The sequence below is a fragment of the Ranitomeya variabilis genome, chromosome 4 (assembly GCF_051348905.1).
Source record: "Ranitomeya variabilis isolate aRanVar5 chromosome 4, aRanVar5.hap1, whole genome shotgun sequence".
NCBI classification, from domain to species: Eukaryota; Metazoa; Chordata; class Amphibia; order Anura; family Dendrobatidae; genus Ranitomeya; species Ranitomeya variabilis.
Genome location: NC_135235.1, coordinates 74,257,190 through 74,273,857, shown reverse-complemented (window position 1 = coordinate 74,273,857; position 16,668 = coordinate 74,257,190). Strand labels below are relative to the sequence as shown.

The 16,668-nt window shown below is 45.6% G+C and overlaps 1 protein-coding gene across 1 annotated transcript in view; it reads left to right on the top strand.

Moving 5' to 3' along the window:
• Window positions 1–2,176: 2,176 nt before the first annotated feature.
• Window positions 2,177–16,668, top strand: part of LOC143769828 (glutathione S-transferase kappa 1-like) — a 28,750-nt gene continuing 14,258 nt past the window's right edge. Inside the window, exons 1-4 of the mRNA XM_077258759.1 lie at window positions 2,177–2,353; window positions 11,807–11,888; window positions 12,947–13,075; window positions 14,751–14,851. Coding sequence (XP_077114874.1) covers window positions 2,285–2,353; window positions 11,807–11,888; window positions 12,947–13,075; window positions 14,751–14,851 — 381 coding nt within the window. The 5' untranslated portion in view covers window positions 2,177–2,284. The remainder of the gene's footprint in view (window positions 2,354–11,806; window positions 11,889–12,946; window positions 13,076–14,750; window positions 14,852–16,668) is intronic.

Sequence of the window (16,668 nt, the reverse complement as noted above, 5' to 3'; positions counted from 1 at the left end):
GCGCGTGCGCAGAAGCGGCGCTCTGCTGGCCGCGGCTTCAGGAAAATGGCCGCCGCGATATCCATCTGCGCACGCGCGGCATCCCGCAGCCATTTTCCTGAAGCCGCGGCCAGCAGAGCGCCGCTTCTGCGCACGCGCGGCCAAAGGAAGATGGCCGCGCCCACCGATCACCAATGCAATAACGAACACCGCGCTATTTTTAAATCCCCTGGAAGAGGATTCCGGACTTTGGGCATGCGCACACCACTACGCCACCAACGGAAAACTACGCCAAATCTGGGTGAAGACACCACGCCCATGTGACCTGACCAGCCTGATTGACAGGCGAAAACGGAGACTTTGCAAAGTTATTTCGGCAACTTAGGTGGGTAATAAACGCATAACACACACACTAATGTAACGCCCACCTCTGCCCCTATTTAACGCTATTTTTATCCCATCTTCCAAAAACGTGGTGACAGGTTCCCTTTAAATGACAAGACATGCCCACAATATGGTAATGACTATCCTCCAATGGTCGCTACAATTTATCACCCAAGTGTGGGTGATAAATACAGAAGTGGTGATTTGTTTCTATTATACTTTTCCTATTCTTGATCCATTATGGTTTTGGCTTACAAATACTGACCGTGTAAATATGGCTTAAGAGATCACCAGGGCTGATGGTTACTATGCACATCATATCTAGGATTCTGATCATTTTCCAGAGTGCCTGAGTTGGAGAACGTCTTGGTCAGTAAATCCCGAGATGTATTTACCGTATCTTGTTGCTTAGCATTTGCTGCTTATTGCACAGAAACCATCTCGTGTGAGATCAGCAATAAAGATCTGGCAGATGTCAAATGTAGCGTAAAGCAAACCTTAACCCTCCCTGGTATCTCCAGCATTACAGTATAAATTACTATTATTATTCATAATTAAACTCCTGCCATGATCTTCCATGGAGCTGCACATAAGACCAAATTCACGTGTCACAGGTTTTTTTTTGCTGATCTGCGGTGCGGATTCCACATCACAAATCCAAATCCGTTTACAGTAAAATATAGGTAAGTTATTTCTTCTGAAAAATCCTAGTCACGCAGAGTGGAAAAAAATCCACTGCAAAATGAAAGCTTGGTGCGGATTTGCTTGTTCATTAATTGGTAGATGTTCATTGCAGATTTCACCTTATTCAATGCATAGTATATGGAGTAGGGTGAAATCTGCAGCCAAATCTGATTCTGTATGCTGATTTGTGGTGGATTTGGGACCAAATCTGCAGCAGAACTTTTCTGCAACATATGAACATAACCTAAATTTACCAATGCAACTGCACCAATGGTAAATGTAGCAGAATATTGTGACTTGGTCAAAAGAGTTTAACAGATGGGGTGTTGTTACTTCTGCCAGCACAAGCCTGACTGCCTTCTCCTAGGTTCACATTTCTTTGGAGCTTTTGTGCACTTCACTTAGCTCAAACCAGTTGTCTCTTGAATAGACATAAACAGCCCTGCCACGTACCCATATAGACATACACAGCCCTGCCACGTGCCCATATAGACATACACAGCCCTGCCACGTGCCCATATAGACATACACAGCCCTGCCACGTACCCATATAGACATACACAGCCCTGCCACGTGCCCATATAGACATACACAGCCCTGCCACGTGCCCATACCGCATCACTGGCTCTGACTGACAGCTGAGCCCCAATGCAGATAGTGTCAGTCAGGGCCTGGGACGCAATTTGTTTTTTTTCCCCACAGCGTTAAGTCTACGTTCACATTAGCGTTCGGCGCCGCAGCGTCGGGCGCCGCAGTGTCGCCACATGCGTCATGCGCCCCTATATTTAACATGGGGGCGCATGGACATGCGTTGTGCTGCGTTTTGCGACGCATGCGTTTTTTTGGCCGCAAGCGTTGGGCGCAGATAACGCAACAAGTTGCATTTTTTTTGCGTCCAACTTTCGGCCAATGAGGACGCATGCGTCGCAAAACGCAGCGTTTTAGCGTGCATTTTGTTGCGGTTTTGTTTGCGTTGTGCGTTGCGTCGCCGACGCTGCGGCGCACAACGCAAATGTGAACGTAGCCTCATAGCGATTTTTCTGCTGGCAGGTTCCCTATGAACACAACTCCAAACTTGTGACCTCCATCTGCTGCGAGCTTGTGTAATAGTGAAAGTTGCCAGCAGATGGCAGTGATGGTCCTCACTATCTGCAGACTTCAGAAGGTCAGTCAAATACAAGAGGCGGGAGGACAAGTCTCTCTTCCCATAATGCTCCTTGCAGTGTAAGCAGCAGACATGTCTAAGAGGAAGGTGCTGGAGCTGTTCTACGATGTGGTCTCCCCCTATTCCTGGCTGGGCTTCGAGGTGAGAGGTTTTGTATAACTGCAGCACATGATACGTCTTGGGAGAGCTCCTCACAAGGTGATGTGCAAGGAGCGGCTTCCATCAAAAATGGGTCACACAGAGTGTAACTTGTATAAAGTACGGTATTTCTTAAAGGAGCCTTCTCTGCCTGTGCTGCCATCCACCCCAGTGACCTGCAATCAAGATTCTGTGGCAAAAAGCTGCAATCTAATTACCAGTTTCCGCCACGCGTAGCGTGGGTTCTGTCGCCCTGTGCCACGCGTAGCGCGGGTTCTGTCGCCCCCCCCTGTCCGCTCCCCCCCCCCCCCCACACCACGCTTGGCGCGGGGACTATTGCCCTCTCTGTGCCCTTTATCATTATTATTTTTGTGATAGCTGTATGTGATTATTCCCATAGTCCTATGTATAGCAGCAGGCTAAATTCACTCCAGTATAATATCAAAACCCATTCTCATGTGGTAGGTGCCACATGAAGTGAAAGGAGATTAAAGATAAAAACAATATTTTTATTTACGAAACTTGTTCTGAAAGAATTATGGATACATAAAGCAATTTAAAGACAAACCAAGGGGGGAACGGAAACCTCCGAATACCAGGGGAGACTGATACAGCACAATGCCAGAAAAAACAATGAGCTAAAAAATGCAAATATCCTGTAGCCCAAACAGTAGTGTGTGGCACACAGGACTGAATGAAATCAATGGTATGTTTACTATGTTCACCACATGTCTCAAAAAAAAAAAAAAAAAAGGGGGACAGATATACCCAGACCTGCAGCATTAGCTAGCTATAAATGCCTGGGAAGTGATAGACACTATACTGACTAATTTTTGTACAGTGGGAAAATCTAAACAACCAAAGGAAGTAATTTACCTGCCAGTGCAGTTAATAGATCTGTGTGCCGCAGGTCAGAGTGCTGTGGAGTCTCCCCTACGCCCAACAAGTGCCGTTTCGCAATAAGCTTCTTCAAAAAGGGGCCCCATAATGCCCCACTACGCATGCGTGGCTGGGTGGAGCAGAAATCCAGCGCGCCTGCGTGAGTTGGAACGTGGTAATGCGTGCCAGAAGGGCTGCAAGGCGCGTGATGCCACGCATACGTAAAAAAGGGGTATGACCTGAACGTTAGAGAGGGGGGGGCTGTATGACGAAATGGGGAGAGGAAACTCCCGTGCATATCTGCATATGCACACAATAGTATGTGTGCACCTGCACATGAAATAGATGCACAGGAGTGTAGGACGGGGAGGGGGCTGATTGTTTGGCACCAAAAGGGAAAAATTAATAATAACAAGGTACCGGAATGTAATGCCGGTGACACCGGAGCTGGGACTAAAAATATAATATGGACAAGCTATTGTGTTGGTGGTGCCAGCAATGGAATGCATACACTAACACACATACCACAGACAACCCCCGGGGGTGCATTCATACAGTACATGAATCCTCAGGCGCACAAGAACACAAAGTCATGATAAACATGTATAAATAGTATATAAAAAAAAATATATATCTTTATTAAATATGGCGCACCAGACAAAATCCCATCATTACACAATAGAAAATTTGCAAACAAATGACACAAAACCCCCCACAATACCAAAATTGTCCTCCCCCCCCCCCCCCCATTTTTTATTATAAAGACCCAATTGAATAATGCACTTTTGCCAAAAGCCCCGCCTGTAGAATGAAGATACTGAGCCATGGTCCCGAGAATGGATCAAGAAAGCCCGGGTGTAGGGCAAGGAAATAACTTGTATAGTCACAGAGAAAACAGACCTGATGCTGAAACAGCCTAATTGAAAAGAATGTCCCATGACCCAAAAGCCCTGACCCCACAAAAAAAACCCCATAAGTGTGTATACACAACACATATGCTAAATTATTGTAAATAATAGTCAAACTGATAATCAGACACGTGCCTACAGTAATATCCAAGTGGGAGCAGAGAATTAGGCGCAGAACCTGAATAAGGTCTGGACATGATCAGGCATTCCGACAGGATGCATGATTCCTTGGTGGTAGATTTGCTGGATTTCATTCTCAGGCATAACTATTTTTTGTTTGATCGAACATACTACCTGCAAACCTCGGGGGTGGCCATGGGGGCCAGATGTTCCCCGGCCCTCGCAAACCTTTTTTTTAAGGATGGTGGGAGGCTACGGTGGTTTATCCATCATTGGCCTTCAAAAACAGCGTGTGCCATTGGTCGAGATATATAGATGACGTGTTCTTCATCTGGACAGGTACTAGGGAGGATTCTTGTAGATTCATTGAATCTTTAAATGTCAACACACATAATATTGTACTTACCTACTCCATATCGTCTTTTATAATGACCCTTTTGGATTTGCAAGTGTTGTTCGACAATGGCTCTATCTCTGCAAAATTGTTTCGGAAGCCAACTGCCACCAACAGCCTGTTGGACTACAGGAGCTTCCACCCATTACACACAAGGAATAGTGTTCTAACTGGCCAATTTTTGAGGGTGCGAAGAAACTGTACCACGGATGCGGATTTTCGGATTGAGGCACGGAATCTGACGGAACGGTTAAAGGAAAGACATTATCCACACATGAGTATTGCCACGGCCTTCCAGCGGGCACGTATCCATACACAGGAATCACTTATGGACACTCGTACTAAGATACGTGATGACAAACCCAGGTTTATTACCAGTTTTAATGATAACTGGGGGAACATCAAGGCCATTCTGCAAAAACACTGGGGGATCCTTACAACGGATTTGAACACTTCTGCGGTTGTAGGCGAACGACCCTTACGGCTAGGAGGGCGCCGAACTTCAGGGACCTCCTGACCAGGAGTCATTATAGGAGACAGCATATCGGAACCAATCGGGGTACTAGGCTTAGGGGCTCCTTTGCCTGTGGTAGTTGCAACATCTGTGCCGACATGGTGGCCACTAGAGATGTTTTTGTTAATCCTGCCGATGGGAAGACTCATAGGTTGCAGTCCTACATTAATTGTAAAACCACCTGCGTGATTTATGCTCTTATTTGTCCATACCAGCTGGTGTATGTAGGCTAAACTTCTCAGGAATTGCGGCAGAGGGTCCAAAAACATTTTTCCACCATTAATTTGGCCTCCTGTGACCTGTCCAAGGGTAAGGCGCTCACGCCTGTAGCTGCTCACTTTTTGGCCCATCACACAGGCCGTACGCTGAATACACGGGTTGTGGGGCTGGAACACATCCAGTTATCTAACGGGTGGTCCCTTTAAGCCTTGCTTACTGCCTGCCGAATCCCGATGGATTTTTAACCTTGGCTCTTTTGCCTCGGCAGGTCTTAAAGGAAAGGTCCGGCATTTTATTTTTTGTATTAAAAATTATTGTTTATATAAACAATTATTTTTAATACAAATTTACATTTTTTAACTTTAACATTTTTTTTTTATTATTAATTTTTTTTTCAGCCACTGGGCGCCGCCATTTTGCTTTGCAGGAGTGTAAGTGTCGTTGCACGACACTTACACTCTGCAAATATGGCAGCCCTGGGCATAGAGATCTGCGGTCGGCGCCCGACCCCATACCTATCATTATAAGCTGCTCCCTGCTGTGATGTGGCCACGCCCCCTGAGCCGTCCACATCACAGCAGAGGCAGGAGATCAGCGCCATCTTCCTGGAGCTCACAGTGCATCTGTGAGCTCCAGCTTCCCGGGATAATCGCAGGAGCCCTGCAGTTATAGGAGGAGGAGAAGACCAAGGACGGGAGGGAGAAAGGACTCAGCAGGGAGCCGTGAAGTAAGTATCAGTGGGGAGGGGGAGAGGTAATCTAATCCTCTCCTTTGTGATGCTGACTCTGAGCAGTGTATCTCCTCCCATGTGTGTTACTGTCTGCTGAGCTGTGCATCTAATCCTCTCCTGTGTGATACTGACTGAGCTGTGTATCTAATCCTATCCTGTGTGATACTGTGTGCTGAGCTGTATATCTTCTCTTGTGTGATACAGTCTGCTGAGCCATGCATCTAATCCTATCCTGTGATACTAACTGAGCTGTGTATCTAATCCTCTCGTGTGATACAGTCTGCTGAGCCATGCATCTAATCCTATCCTGTGTGTTACTGTGCTGAGCTGTGTATCTAATCCTCTCCTGTGTGATACTGTCTGCTGAGCCATGCATCTAATCCTGTCCTGTGTGATACTAACTGAGCTGTGTATCTAATCCTCTCCTGTGTGATACTTTGCTGAGCTGTGCATCTACTCTTCTCCTGTGTGATAGTCTGCTGAGCCATGCATCTAATCCTGTCCTGTGTGATACTGTCTGCTGAGCCATGTATCTAATCCTACCCTGTATGATACTGTGCTGAGACGTGTATCTAATCCTCTCCTGTGTGATGCTGTCTGCTGAGCCATGTATCTAATCCTACCCTGTGTGATACTGTGCTGAGATGTGCATCTAATACTCTCCTGTGTGATACTTTGCCGAGCCATGCATCTAATCCTATCCTGTGTGTTACTGTGCTGACTGTGTATCTAATCCTCTCCTGTGTGATACTTTGCTGAGCTGTGTATCTACTCTTCTCCTGTGTGATAGTCTGCTGAGCCATGCATCTAATCCTGTCCTGTGATACTGTCTGCTGAGCCATGTATCTAATCCTACCCTGTGTGATACTGTGCTGAGACGTGTATCTAATCCTCTCCTGTGTGATGCTGTCTGCTGAGCCATGTATCTAATCCTACCCTGTGTAATACTGTGCTGAGATGTGTATCTAATCCTCTCCTGTGTGATACTTTATTGAGCTGTGTATCTACTCTTCTCCTGTGTGATAGTCTGCTGAGCCATGCATCTAATCCTTTCCTGTGTGTTACTGTGCTGAGCCGTGTATCTAATCCTCTCCTGTGTGATACTGTCTGCTGAGCCATGCATCTAATCCTGTCCTGTGTGATACTAACTGAGCTGTGTATCTAATCCTCTCCTGTGTGATACTTTGCTGAGCTGTGCATCTACTCTTCTCCTGTGTGATAGTCTGCTGAGCCATGCATCTAATCCTGTCCTGTGTGATACTGTCTGCTGAGCCATGTATCTAATCCTACCCTGTATGATACTGTGCTGAGACGTGTATCTAATCCTCTCCTGTGTGATGCTGTCTGCTGAGCCATGTATCTAATCCTACCCTGTGTGATACTGTGCTGAGATGTGTATCTAATCCTCTCCTGTGTGATGCTGTTTGCTGAGCCATGTATCTAATCCTACCCTGCATGATACTGTGCTGAGACGTGTATCTAATCCTCTCCTGTGTGATGCTGGCTGCTGAGCCATGTATCTAATCCTCTCCTGTGGGATACTGTGTGCTGAGCCATGTATCTAATCCTACCCTGTATGATACTGTGCTGAGACGTGTATCTAATCCTCTCCTGTGTGATTCTGGCTGCTGAGCCATGTATCTAATCCTCTCCTGTGGGATACTGTGTGCTGAGCCGTGTATCTAATCCTATTGTGTTACTGTGCTGAGATGTGTATCTAATCCTCCCGAGTGATATTGACTGCTGAGCTGTGTATCTAATGCTATCATTTGTGATACTGACGGTTGAGCCATGTATCTAATCCTATCCTGTATGATACTGACTGAGCTGTGTATCTAATACTGTCCTGTGATACTGACTGCTGAGCTGTGTATCTAATCCTCTCCTATGCACTCCTCTCCCCTGTTATGTGTGATCTATATGGCGGTATTATGTGAGAACACTGGCGGTATTATGTGTGCTCTATATGGCGGTATTATGTGTGCTCTATATGGCGGTATTGTGTGCTCTATATGGCGGTATTATGAGTGATCTATATGGTGATATGTGTGATCTATATGGCGGTATTATGTGAGATCTATATGTCGGTATGTGAGTACACTGGCGTCGTTATTTGCAATCTATATGATGGTATTATGTGAGAACTATAGGACAGTATTATGTGTGATCTGTATGGCGGTGGTATGTGAGAACACTATGGCAGTATTATCTTCATAAAGTGGACCCATTCTAGGGTTGTTCTGGCTGAGCAGCTGCACACGGGTCTGGGGTAATAGAGGGGGCAGCATGACCTACGTTAGGTGCAGTCAGGGGAGAGCTGGTGAGGCAGCTGAAGAGAGGGGTCTCATGTTTATCGTTACTATATGGCTACATTTCCCCCCAGCGTCACCCCGGACTGCGCCTGTCGCCTCGCTTTCACACATCGCCAGGACAGGATGGAGAAGACAGGATCTGAGGAGGGGAATGGGGTCTGCATGCAAAGTCTGGATCAGAACAGGCCATCAATCCACAGAAATGTTTCCTGGATTTCTGTGGAGCAGACGGTCCATCCATGTGTATAAAAGACAGCGTTCTATGTACAATCCCTGGCTGCTCTGCGCGCTGAACATGGTGCCCCCCATAGACCTGCACACTGCTCTCCTGAAATACTCTGTGCTGCTGTCACCCTGCTCCCTCCACCACATATCTCCCAGAATCCTTGCTGCCTGCCATCCTCGGTGACTGTCTACTTGTCAGTATAAGGCTGCAGTCACCAATAAAATGGCTGCTCACTGGGTTCCTGAATATCATCCTCTTATCCCTTAGCAAACACCAGAAGGGGAGGAGAGGAGACAACACACACACACACACACACACACACACACACACACACACACACACACACACACACACACACACACGTCAGCAGACTCCGCCCATAATTACTGCAGTGCTGTAATGTGAGATAGTTGTACACTAGGTTTTTGTCAAATTTCATTAGCTGCTCCACCTAGTGTTTAAAAGTGGAAATGCCAAACCTTTTAACATTATTTTTCATATTTGACTAAATTATAAACAAATGATAATATTTTTTAAGAAAATGTAAACATTAATTCTTTACATTTTTTCAATCGCTGGAAAAAAAAAAAATTGATGGCACCTTCCCTTTAATGAGGAGCTCCTTTTTTACAGGATTTCTGGGATGAGATGGATTCATCTTCACCACAATTGCTTCAGTGGCTCCCATGGGTTTCTACGGCAATGGAATGGTTCCTGAAATTTTATTGAACTACAACTGAAGACTTCTGGGTACCAGCCCTCTATTTGCCTGGGACTGGGCGTTTTGGACCTTATTCAGGTTCTGCGCCTAATTCTCTGCTCCCTCTTGGATATTACTGTAGGCACGTGTCTGATTATCGGTGTGACTATTATTTACAATAATTTAGCATATGTGTTGTGTATACACACTATTATGTTTTGTTTTTTGTGGGGTCAGGGCTTTTGGCTCATGGGACATTCTTTTCAATTAGGCTGTTCCAGCATCAGGTCTGTTTTCTCTGTGACTATACAAGTTATTTCCTTGCCCTACACCCGGGCATTCTTGTTCAATTAGGGTTTGCATCCATTCTCGGGAGCATGGCTCAGTATCTTCATTCTACAGGCGGGGCTTTTGGCAAAAGTGCATTATTCAATTGGGTCTTTATTTGGGGACCTGGCACTTACAACTGGGGGCAATAGGAATATAAATAATAAAAAATGGGGGGGAGGCAATTTTGGTATTGTGGGGGGTTTTGTGTCATTTGTTTGCAAATTTTCTATTGTATAATGATGGGATTTTGTCTGGTGCGCCATATTTAATAAAGATATATTTGTTTTTTTATATACTATTTATACATGTTTATCATGACTTTCTTTGTGTTCTTGTGCGCCTGAGGATTCATGTACTGTATGAATGCACCCCCGGGGGTTGTCTGTGGTATGTGTGTTAGTGTATGCATTCCATTGCTGGCACCACCAACACAATAGCTTGTCCATATTATATTTTTAGCCCCAGCTCCGGTGTCACCGGCATTACATTCCGGTACCTTCTTATTATTAATTTTTCCCTTTTGGTGCCAATCAGCCCCCTCCCCGTCCTACACTCCTGTGCATCTACTTCATGTGCAGGTGCACACATACTATTGTGTGCATATGCAGATATGCATGGGAGTTCCCTCTCCCCATTTCGTCATACAGCCCCCCCCCCTCTAACGTTCAGGTCATACCCCTTTTTTATGCATGCGCGGCATCGCGCGCACGTGCCTTGCGGCCCTTCTGGCACGCATTACCACGTTCCAACTCACGCAGGCGCGCTGGATTTCCGCTCCACCCAGCCACGCATGCGTAGTGGGGCATTATGCAGCTCTCTTCTCGGGCGCTGCGGCCGCATTTCTGCGCACACGTGGCAATTCGCGCGTGCGCCCTGGGGCTCTTCATTCCCCCCTGGTACGCATTTTGCGCTCCAGCTTGCGCAGGCGCGGTTGCGTGCCTGCTGACCCCAGCCACACACACGCAGCTGCACGGCTCCCCCTTTCCTTTTTTTTTTTCTCTCTGCTCAGGTGCAGCTCGTTACTCATCCTGCTACCAGGCTCATCTACAGTGGCCTATTTAAACAGAGGCCAACAGGTACACCACACTGCCCCTGATGAAGCCCTCTCTGGAGGGTGATGCGCGTGGGGCCTTGTTCCTGGGTCCGTCCACTTTGTGTATGGGGTGACCTGCCCCTGCCAATATCTACAAAGGGGTAATCTATACTCTTTTCTGATCTCTAGGGTTTCTGCTGTATGGGCCTTTGTGTTAATTCAGACGTTTCCCGGCCAGGGGCTTTTCAGCCCTGGGAATGTTCGTGCTCTATTCCTCCTATTGTAGGATATATATATTTCTCTGTTAGAGTCATACTTGTGTGACGGGTGATAAAGTTCAGATTAGCAGTCCCATGAGCCAGTAGTTGTATAGGTGCTTTTCCTGTCTATATAGAAGTGTCTGATGCCCTGAAGAGCTGCTGAATGAGGACTGATGTTGATTAGCGACCAGTGTACAGTATGTGCATCTTACCTGGCCCATACAATCATACCTATGACCTATCATTTAATTTGCACAAGTGAGGCACAGTATTAACCCCTTGCCTCTAATAGCGGTACATACGTGATTGGTGCAACTAATCAGTTGCCGATATTCCGCTGCAGCAACTGGGATGGAAGAAAACTCCTTACACCCCATATGCTCTTCCTCCAATAGTGGCACTTACGCAGTTAAAAGAAGGGGGCTCCATCTGCCACAGCAGCTGATGACCTAACAAGGGCCCTAGTAATTGCAAGGTCTAATAAAATGGTCTTCAGCATCATGACCTCAGGTGTGATTTGGTGCAATGCAAAGGTATTGAAGTCTTTTATGTATGAGGAATCTCCACCAACAGAAAAATATAAATGCTCTGAGTCTTTGATTGTGGCGATATATACTTTTTTTAAAGGTGTGTTGTTTTTTTGGGGGGATTTATGGTAAGATTAGTAAAATATAGAAAATTTAATTTACTGCTACTATAATTATACTTGCGTCCAGAATATCGTTAAAACCTTATTTATACTGAATGGTTAATGCTGCTAAAAGTAAAATTGCAATAAAAAAACCAGTGTACAATTGGTTTATTCTGATGTGTGGGGTTTTTTTTGTACAGGTACTGTTACGTTACAAAAACATATGGAATGTAGACATTAGTCTTCGCCCTGGGTTTCTTGGAGGACTAATGAGTGCGTCTGGTAAGTTATTATGGAAAGTATAGACCATGGAGTGGACAAGTACCCAACACAACTACTCCTTTATTGCGCAGTGGTCCTGACTGGCGCAGTGGTCCTGACTGGCTAGGCCTTCAGTTTTATACTCCCTTTTTTCCTTAGGCTTCTTTCACACTTGCATCGGTACGGGTCCGTCGGTGTGACATACCGACGCACGTTGTGAAAATTTGGCACAACATGGGCAGCGGATGCAGTTTTTCAACGCATCCGCTGCCCATTGTAAAGTCCCGGGGAGGAGGGGGCGGAGTTCTGGCCGCGCATGCACGGTAGAAAATGGCGGACCCCACGTACGAAAAAACATTCCCTTGAACGTTTTTTCATGCTGACGGTCCGTCAAAACACGACGCATCCAGTGCACGACGGACGCGACGTATGGTCATACTTCGCGATCTGTCGCTAATACAAGTCTATTGGCAAAAAAACGCATCCTGCGGGCACATTTGCAGGATCCGATTTTTCCCCAAAATGAAGTAGCCTTACTATGGTGGTTTTCCAAATTGTTTTTTGGTGGCGAAAAGGGGAAACACCTATGCAGTTTTTCATGTTTTGGAGTCAAATTAAAAATGGATTCTCACCTTGCTGGATCCATTTTTGCCTTTGGCTCAAAAAAAAAAAAAAAGGTGGTTCATACCCGTGACCTTATCGAAGCTCCATTTAAATCTGGAGCCAGTTGGGATTGGGTTTTGTCGTATTAAATTATCCAGTCCTGGATTGGATTAGATCTTGTCCTAGGCCTAATTTTAAAGGGGCACTAGATCAGTTAGGAGGGTATCCTAATGCCCTGTCATGTCCAAATGCCCATCACAGAGGAAAATCTACTCTATATGACCCAGACCAGGAGCTCCTGCCCTGGCAGACCCCTCACATTCATCAATGGCTGGCGCGCTAGGATTAGCATCCCTGCTGATGACGCTGCTAAACTGCTTCATGCGATTGCCCAGTCAGAGACATTGACAATCAAACTAAATTGTGATGATATATCAAAATACCAGACATGAGTTTGTTTTCTTATTCCCAAACAGGTAACTCCGCACCTGCCATGGTTCCAAATAAAGGAGCGTACATGTTTCAAGACTTAGAAAGAATGGCAGAGTTTTATCAAGTTCCCTTACGACTGCCAAGTGATTTCTTTAAGGTTGCTATTAAGAAAGGTTAGATTTACGGTACTTCACTCCCATAGGTAGGCCGTGTGGGGCAAAATGAAGGTCTCATCATTTGATTGCAGTCATAATGGATTCTCATTAGATTTTTTTTTTCCTGTTATGATGTTTGCTTCATTATTAATGTGAAATGGAATAGTATTCTGTAGCATTCTGGCATAGGTTTCATCGGGTAAAGGGTGTCGTTTGCTCGGTCGGATTCCTGTTTTTAGCAATATAGGAAAGGGGACAGTAACTTGTTTAGCACCAGATCCATACAGGAGAGGCAATCAGGGGCTATAGACTCTAATGAAAGTCTATGACTTGACATCTCCAAAATTGAGCCCAAAATTGCTGAAGAGGCATAGTAGATAACTTTAGTCATATTTCTGACATGTCAGAAGTCCTCTCTAAATGGGGGTACGATTTTTGGTGTAAGATTGATGTCCAGAAACCTGTGTATATATATATGACAAGAACTTTGTCTTTCCTCTACGTATAAAAGTAGTTAGGTAAATATATTAGTTTTACATATGCAAGAATTACATAAACAATAAGTGTTATTAAAGCACCATCCTAGCGTTTTTTGTTTTTTTTTATTGTAGCGATGGAGTGGTGCTTCTAATGTAAGGTCCTTGACCCCAGTATTGTACTTGCCTTCTGCCGTCTACACCTTTGACCAGTGCCGCTCAGGTCGGTGCCTAGCAGGTTGTGAATTGCTGGATCAGCCAAAGGTCACTTTACAGTGTGAATCTATCAGAGCCTTGGTCTGGCCTCATGAACCTGCACTGAGAGCTTGTGACCATTATTTCCGACTTTCAGTTAATCAGAAGTTGTGGTCACAAGATGGCATTGCAGGACCGGAGTAGGTCCGATAACAGGTGAAGATGGCTTGTGGTGAGTATAATACTAGGGTCAGGGACCTTAGTTTAGTTGCACCACTCCAGCGCTGAGAAAAAAAAATACTGGTGTGATGCTTTAAAAAAAAAACAAACAAAAAAACTCCTATACTGATGCAATATACTGCACTTCTGCAAGCCACTTAAAAAAAATCTGTCATCCCAAAATTTGCCTATAATAAACTGCGGCCACCGCCATCAGGGCTTATCTATAGCATTCTGTAATGCTGTAGATAAGCCCCCGATGTAACCTGCAAGATAAGAAAAAGAGGTTAAATTATACTCACCCAGGGGCGGTCCCGATTCTGTTCGGATCTGATGTGCGTCGCAGTCCGGGGCCTCCTATCTTCATACGATGACGTCGTCCTCTTTTCTTCTGGCGCAGGCGTACTTTGTCTGCCCTGTTGAGGGCAGAGCAAAGTACTGCAGTGTGGAGGCGCCGGGAAAGGTCAGAGAGGGCAGACAAAGTACGCCTGCGCAGCAGCCGCGGCAGGAAGCAAAGAATACCACGTCATTGCATGAAGATGGGAGGTGCCGGACCGCGACTCTAATCGGACCCGAACAGAACCGGGACCGCCCCCTGGGTGAGTATAATATAACCTGTTTTTATCTTGCAGGTTACATCGGGGACTTATCTACAGCATTACAGAATGCTGTAGATAAGCCCCTGATGGCGGTGGCCAAAACTTATAGGCAAATTTTGGGGTGACAGATTCCCTATAAAATAAAACATTATTTTTCTTCTTGCAAAAGTTAAGCTACTTCAAATTTTTGGGTCCTCTCTACAGGGAGCCTTTCAGCCATGCGGTTTGTGACAGCTGTGGATATGTCACATCCAGAGTTCCTCGAGGAGGTCTCCCGACAATTGTGGCTGCGCATCTGGTCTGAGGTTGGTGTTACATCATGTGCTGTCTAAGATCCGGTCCATAGGGCTCTGTTCACTTTTTACTCTTATGATGTTAATAGAAAAAAAAATGTTTGTATTGTAACACCCCTTTAGGGCTACCACTATACACTGGGTGTTATGGGGGGTCTCACCTCTCAAGGGCGCAGTGCCTCCACCCGAATCTTGATTGGAGCTCTCTCTCTGGGGCTGCAGAAGGACTATTATCTTCTGCCAGGGGCTGATTCGGGAAGCCCCTGCCACACTCAGTACACACTCACAGGGATCAGGAGTAAAACAGTTTAACAGGTTTATTGCTATGCAGCATAAATTAGATGGATTTAAAAGAATAACATGAAATACAAATAACTGTGCTTTGTCAAGGTCATATACACATCTCACTCTAATTCTACTTCCACCCTGCAAGTATAACGTAGTAGGGTTTTTGTTTGTTTCTTCTAGTTTAACTCAGTCCAAACGTTGGGGCCCAGTTGCCGCGGATGTTGGCGCGCAAATTAAAACAGTTGGTGCAGTTAGACGAATATAACTGGCAATAGTCTGGGCTGTAATGTACTCACTGTAAATAACGCTGGTAGGACCACAAGTCTCAGAAAGTCCCTCACGGCGCGTCTCTAACGGTCGGATGGTTCTCTGGACACCAGCTGGGGGCGGCCGGATTCAGTCCTTTATACGGTGGGAGTGCAGGCAGAACTCTCCAAGTTCTTGATGCAACTTGCTCCAGAGGGTAAAACAAAGTCGCACTCTCTCCAGCAACACGAGTATATCCGGGAGGACAGCAACCCTGCAGCATGGGGCCAGGCAAGTCCCCCGTGCTCCGTCTCTCCCAGCAAGATACCACGCTCTTCTCTTCCTCTGAATTCTTAGTTTCACTTTCTCCCCAGCTCCTGCCTCCAAGTCCCTCCTCCTCCAATCCAGGCTGTGTCATCTGACTGAAACAAGGATCCCTGGGAATTGTAGTCCAGGGGTCCTTGGGAATTGTAGTCCACTGCAGCTCAGAGGAAAATCTGCTAATGTCTGTAGGTCCAGATATAACAACAACTGCAAAGCTCTTCTTAGTGTCTGTAAATCCCAGTATACCAGTAGCTACCCTAACAGTTCCCAGTGCAGGTGTTACAGTATTATTCCAGTTAAACTGATATCATCAGTTATCAGCTTTTTCAAGAAATCCCTTTGTTTAAAGGGAATCTGTCAACAAGTTTTTGCTGTGTGATCAGAGGACAGCAAGAAGTAGGGGATACAACATTGAATTTAGCAATGTCACTTGCTAGGCTATGTCTTTACTTACAAATAAAGTTTTATCACCAGGATATTATCATTGTCTGGACTGGTGCTCACATGCTTTCTACGAGGGGCGATCCAAAAGTAATGATAATCAATACTAAACACAATGAATATAGTCAAATTTTTTTTTTTTCTACATAGTCTCCTAACAAGTCTATACATTTAGTCCATCTCTTTTCTAAACTTAGAATTCCCTTCGAAAAAAAATCTTGATCTTGACCCTCAAAAAAATCCCCAACAGCGGTTATCACTTCGCTATTGTCGTCAAATTTCTTGCCCCGGAGGTGTTCCTTGAGCCGAGGAAAGAGAAAGAAGTCACTGGGGGCTAGATCTGGCGAATAGGGGGGGTGTTCCACCAGTTCAAAGCCCGATTCTTGAATGGTAGCCATGGCAACTGCAGCTTTGTGAGCCGGCGCGTAATCTTGGTGAAACAGCACTCCAGCCCGCAGTTTTCCGCGCCTTTTCTCCTTGATAGCCTCCCGCAATCTTCTTATTTGTTCTGCGTAGTAGGAGCCCGTAAT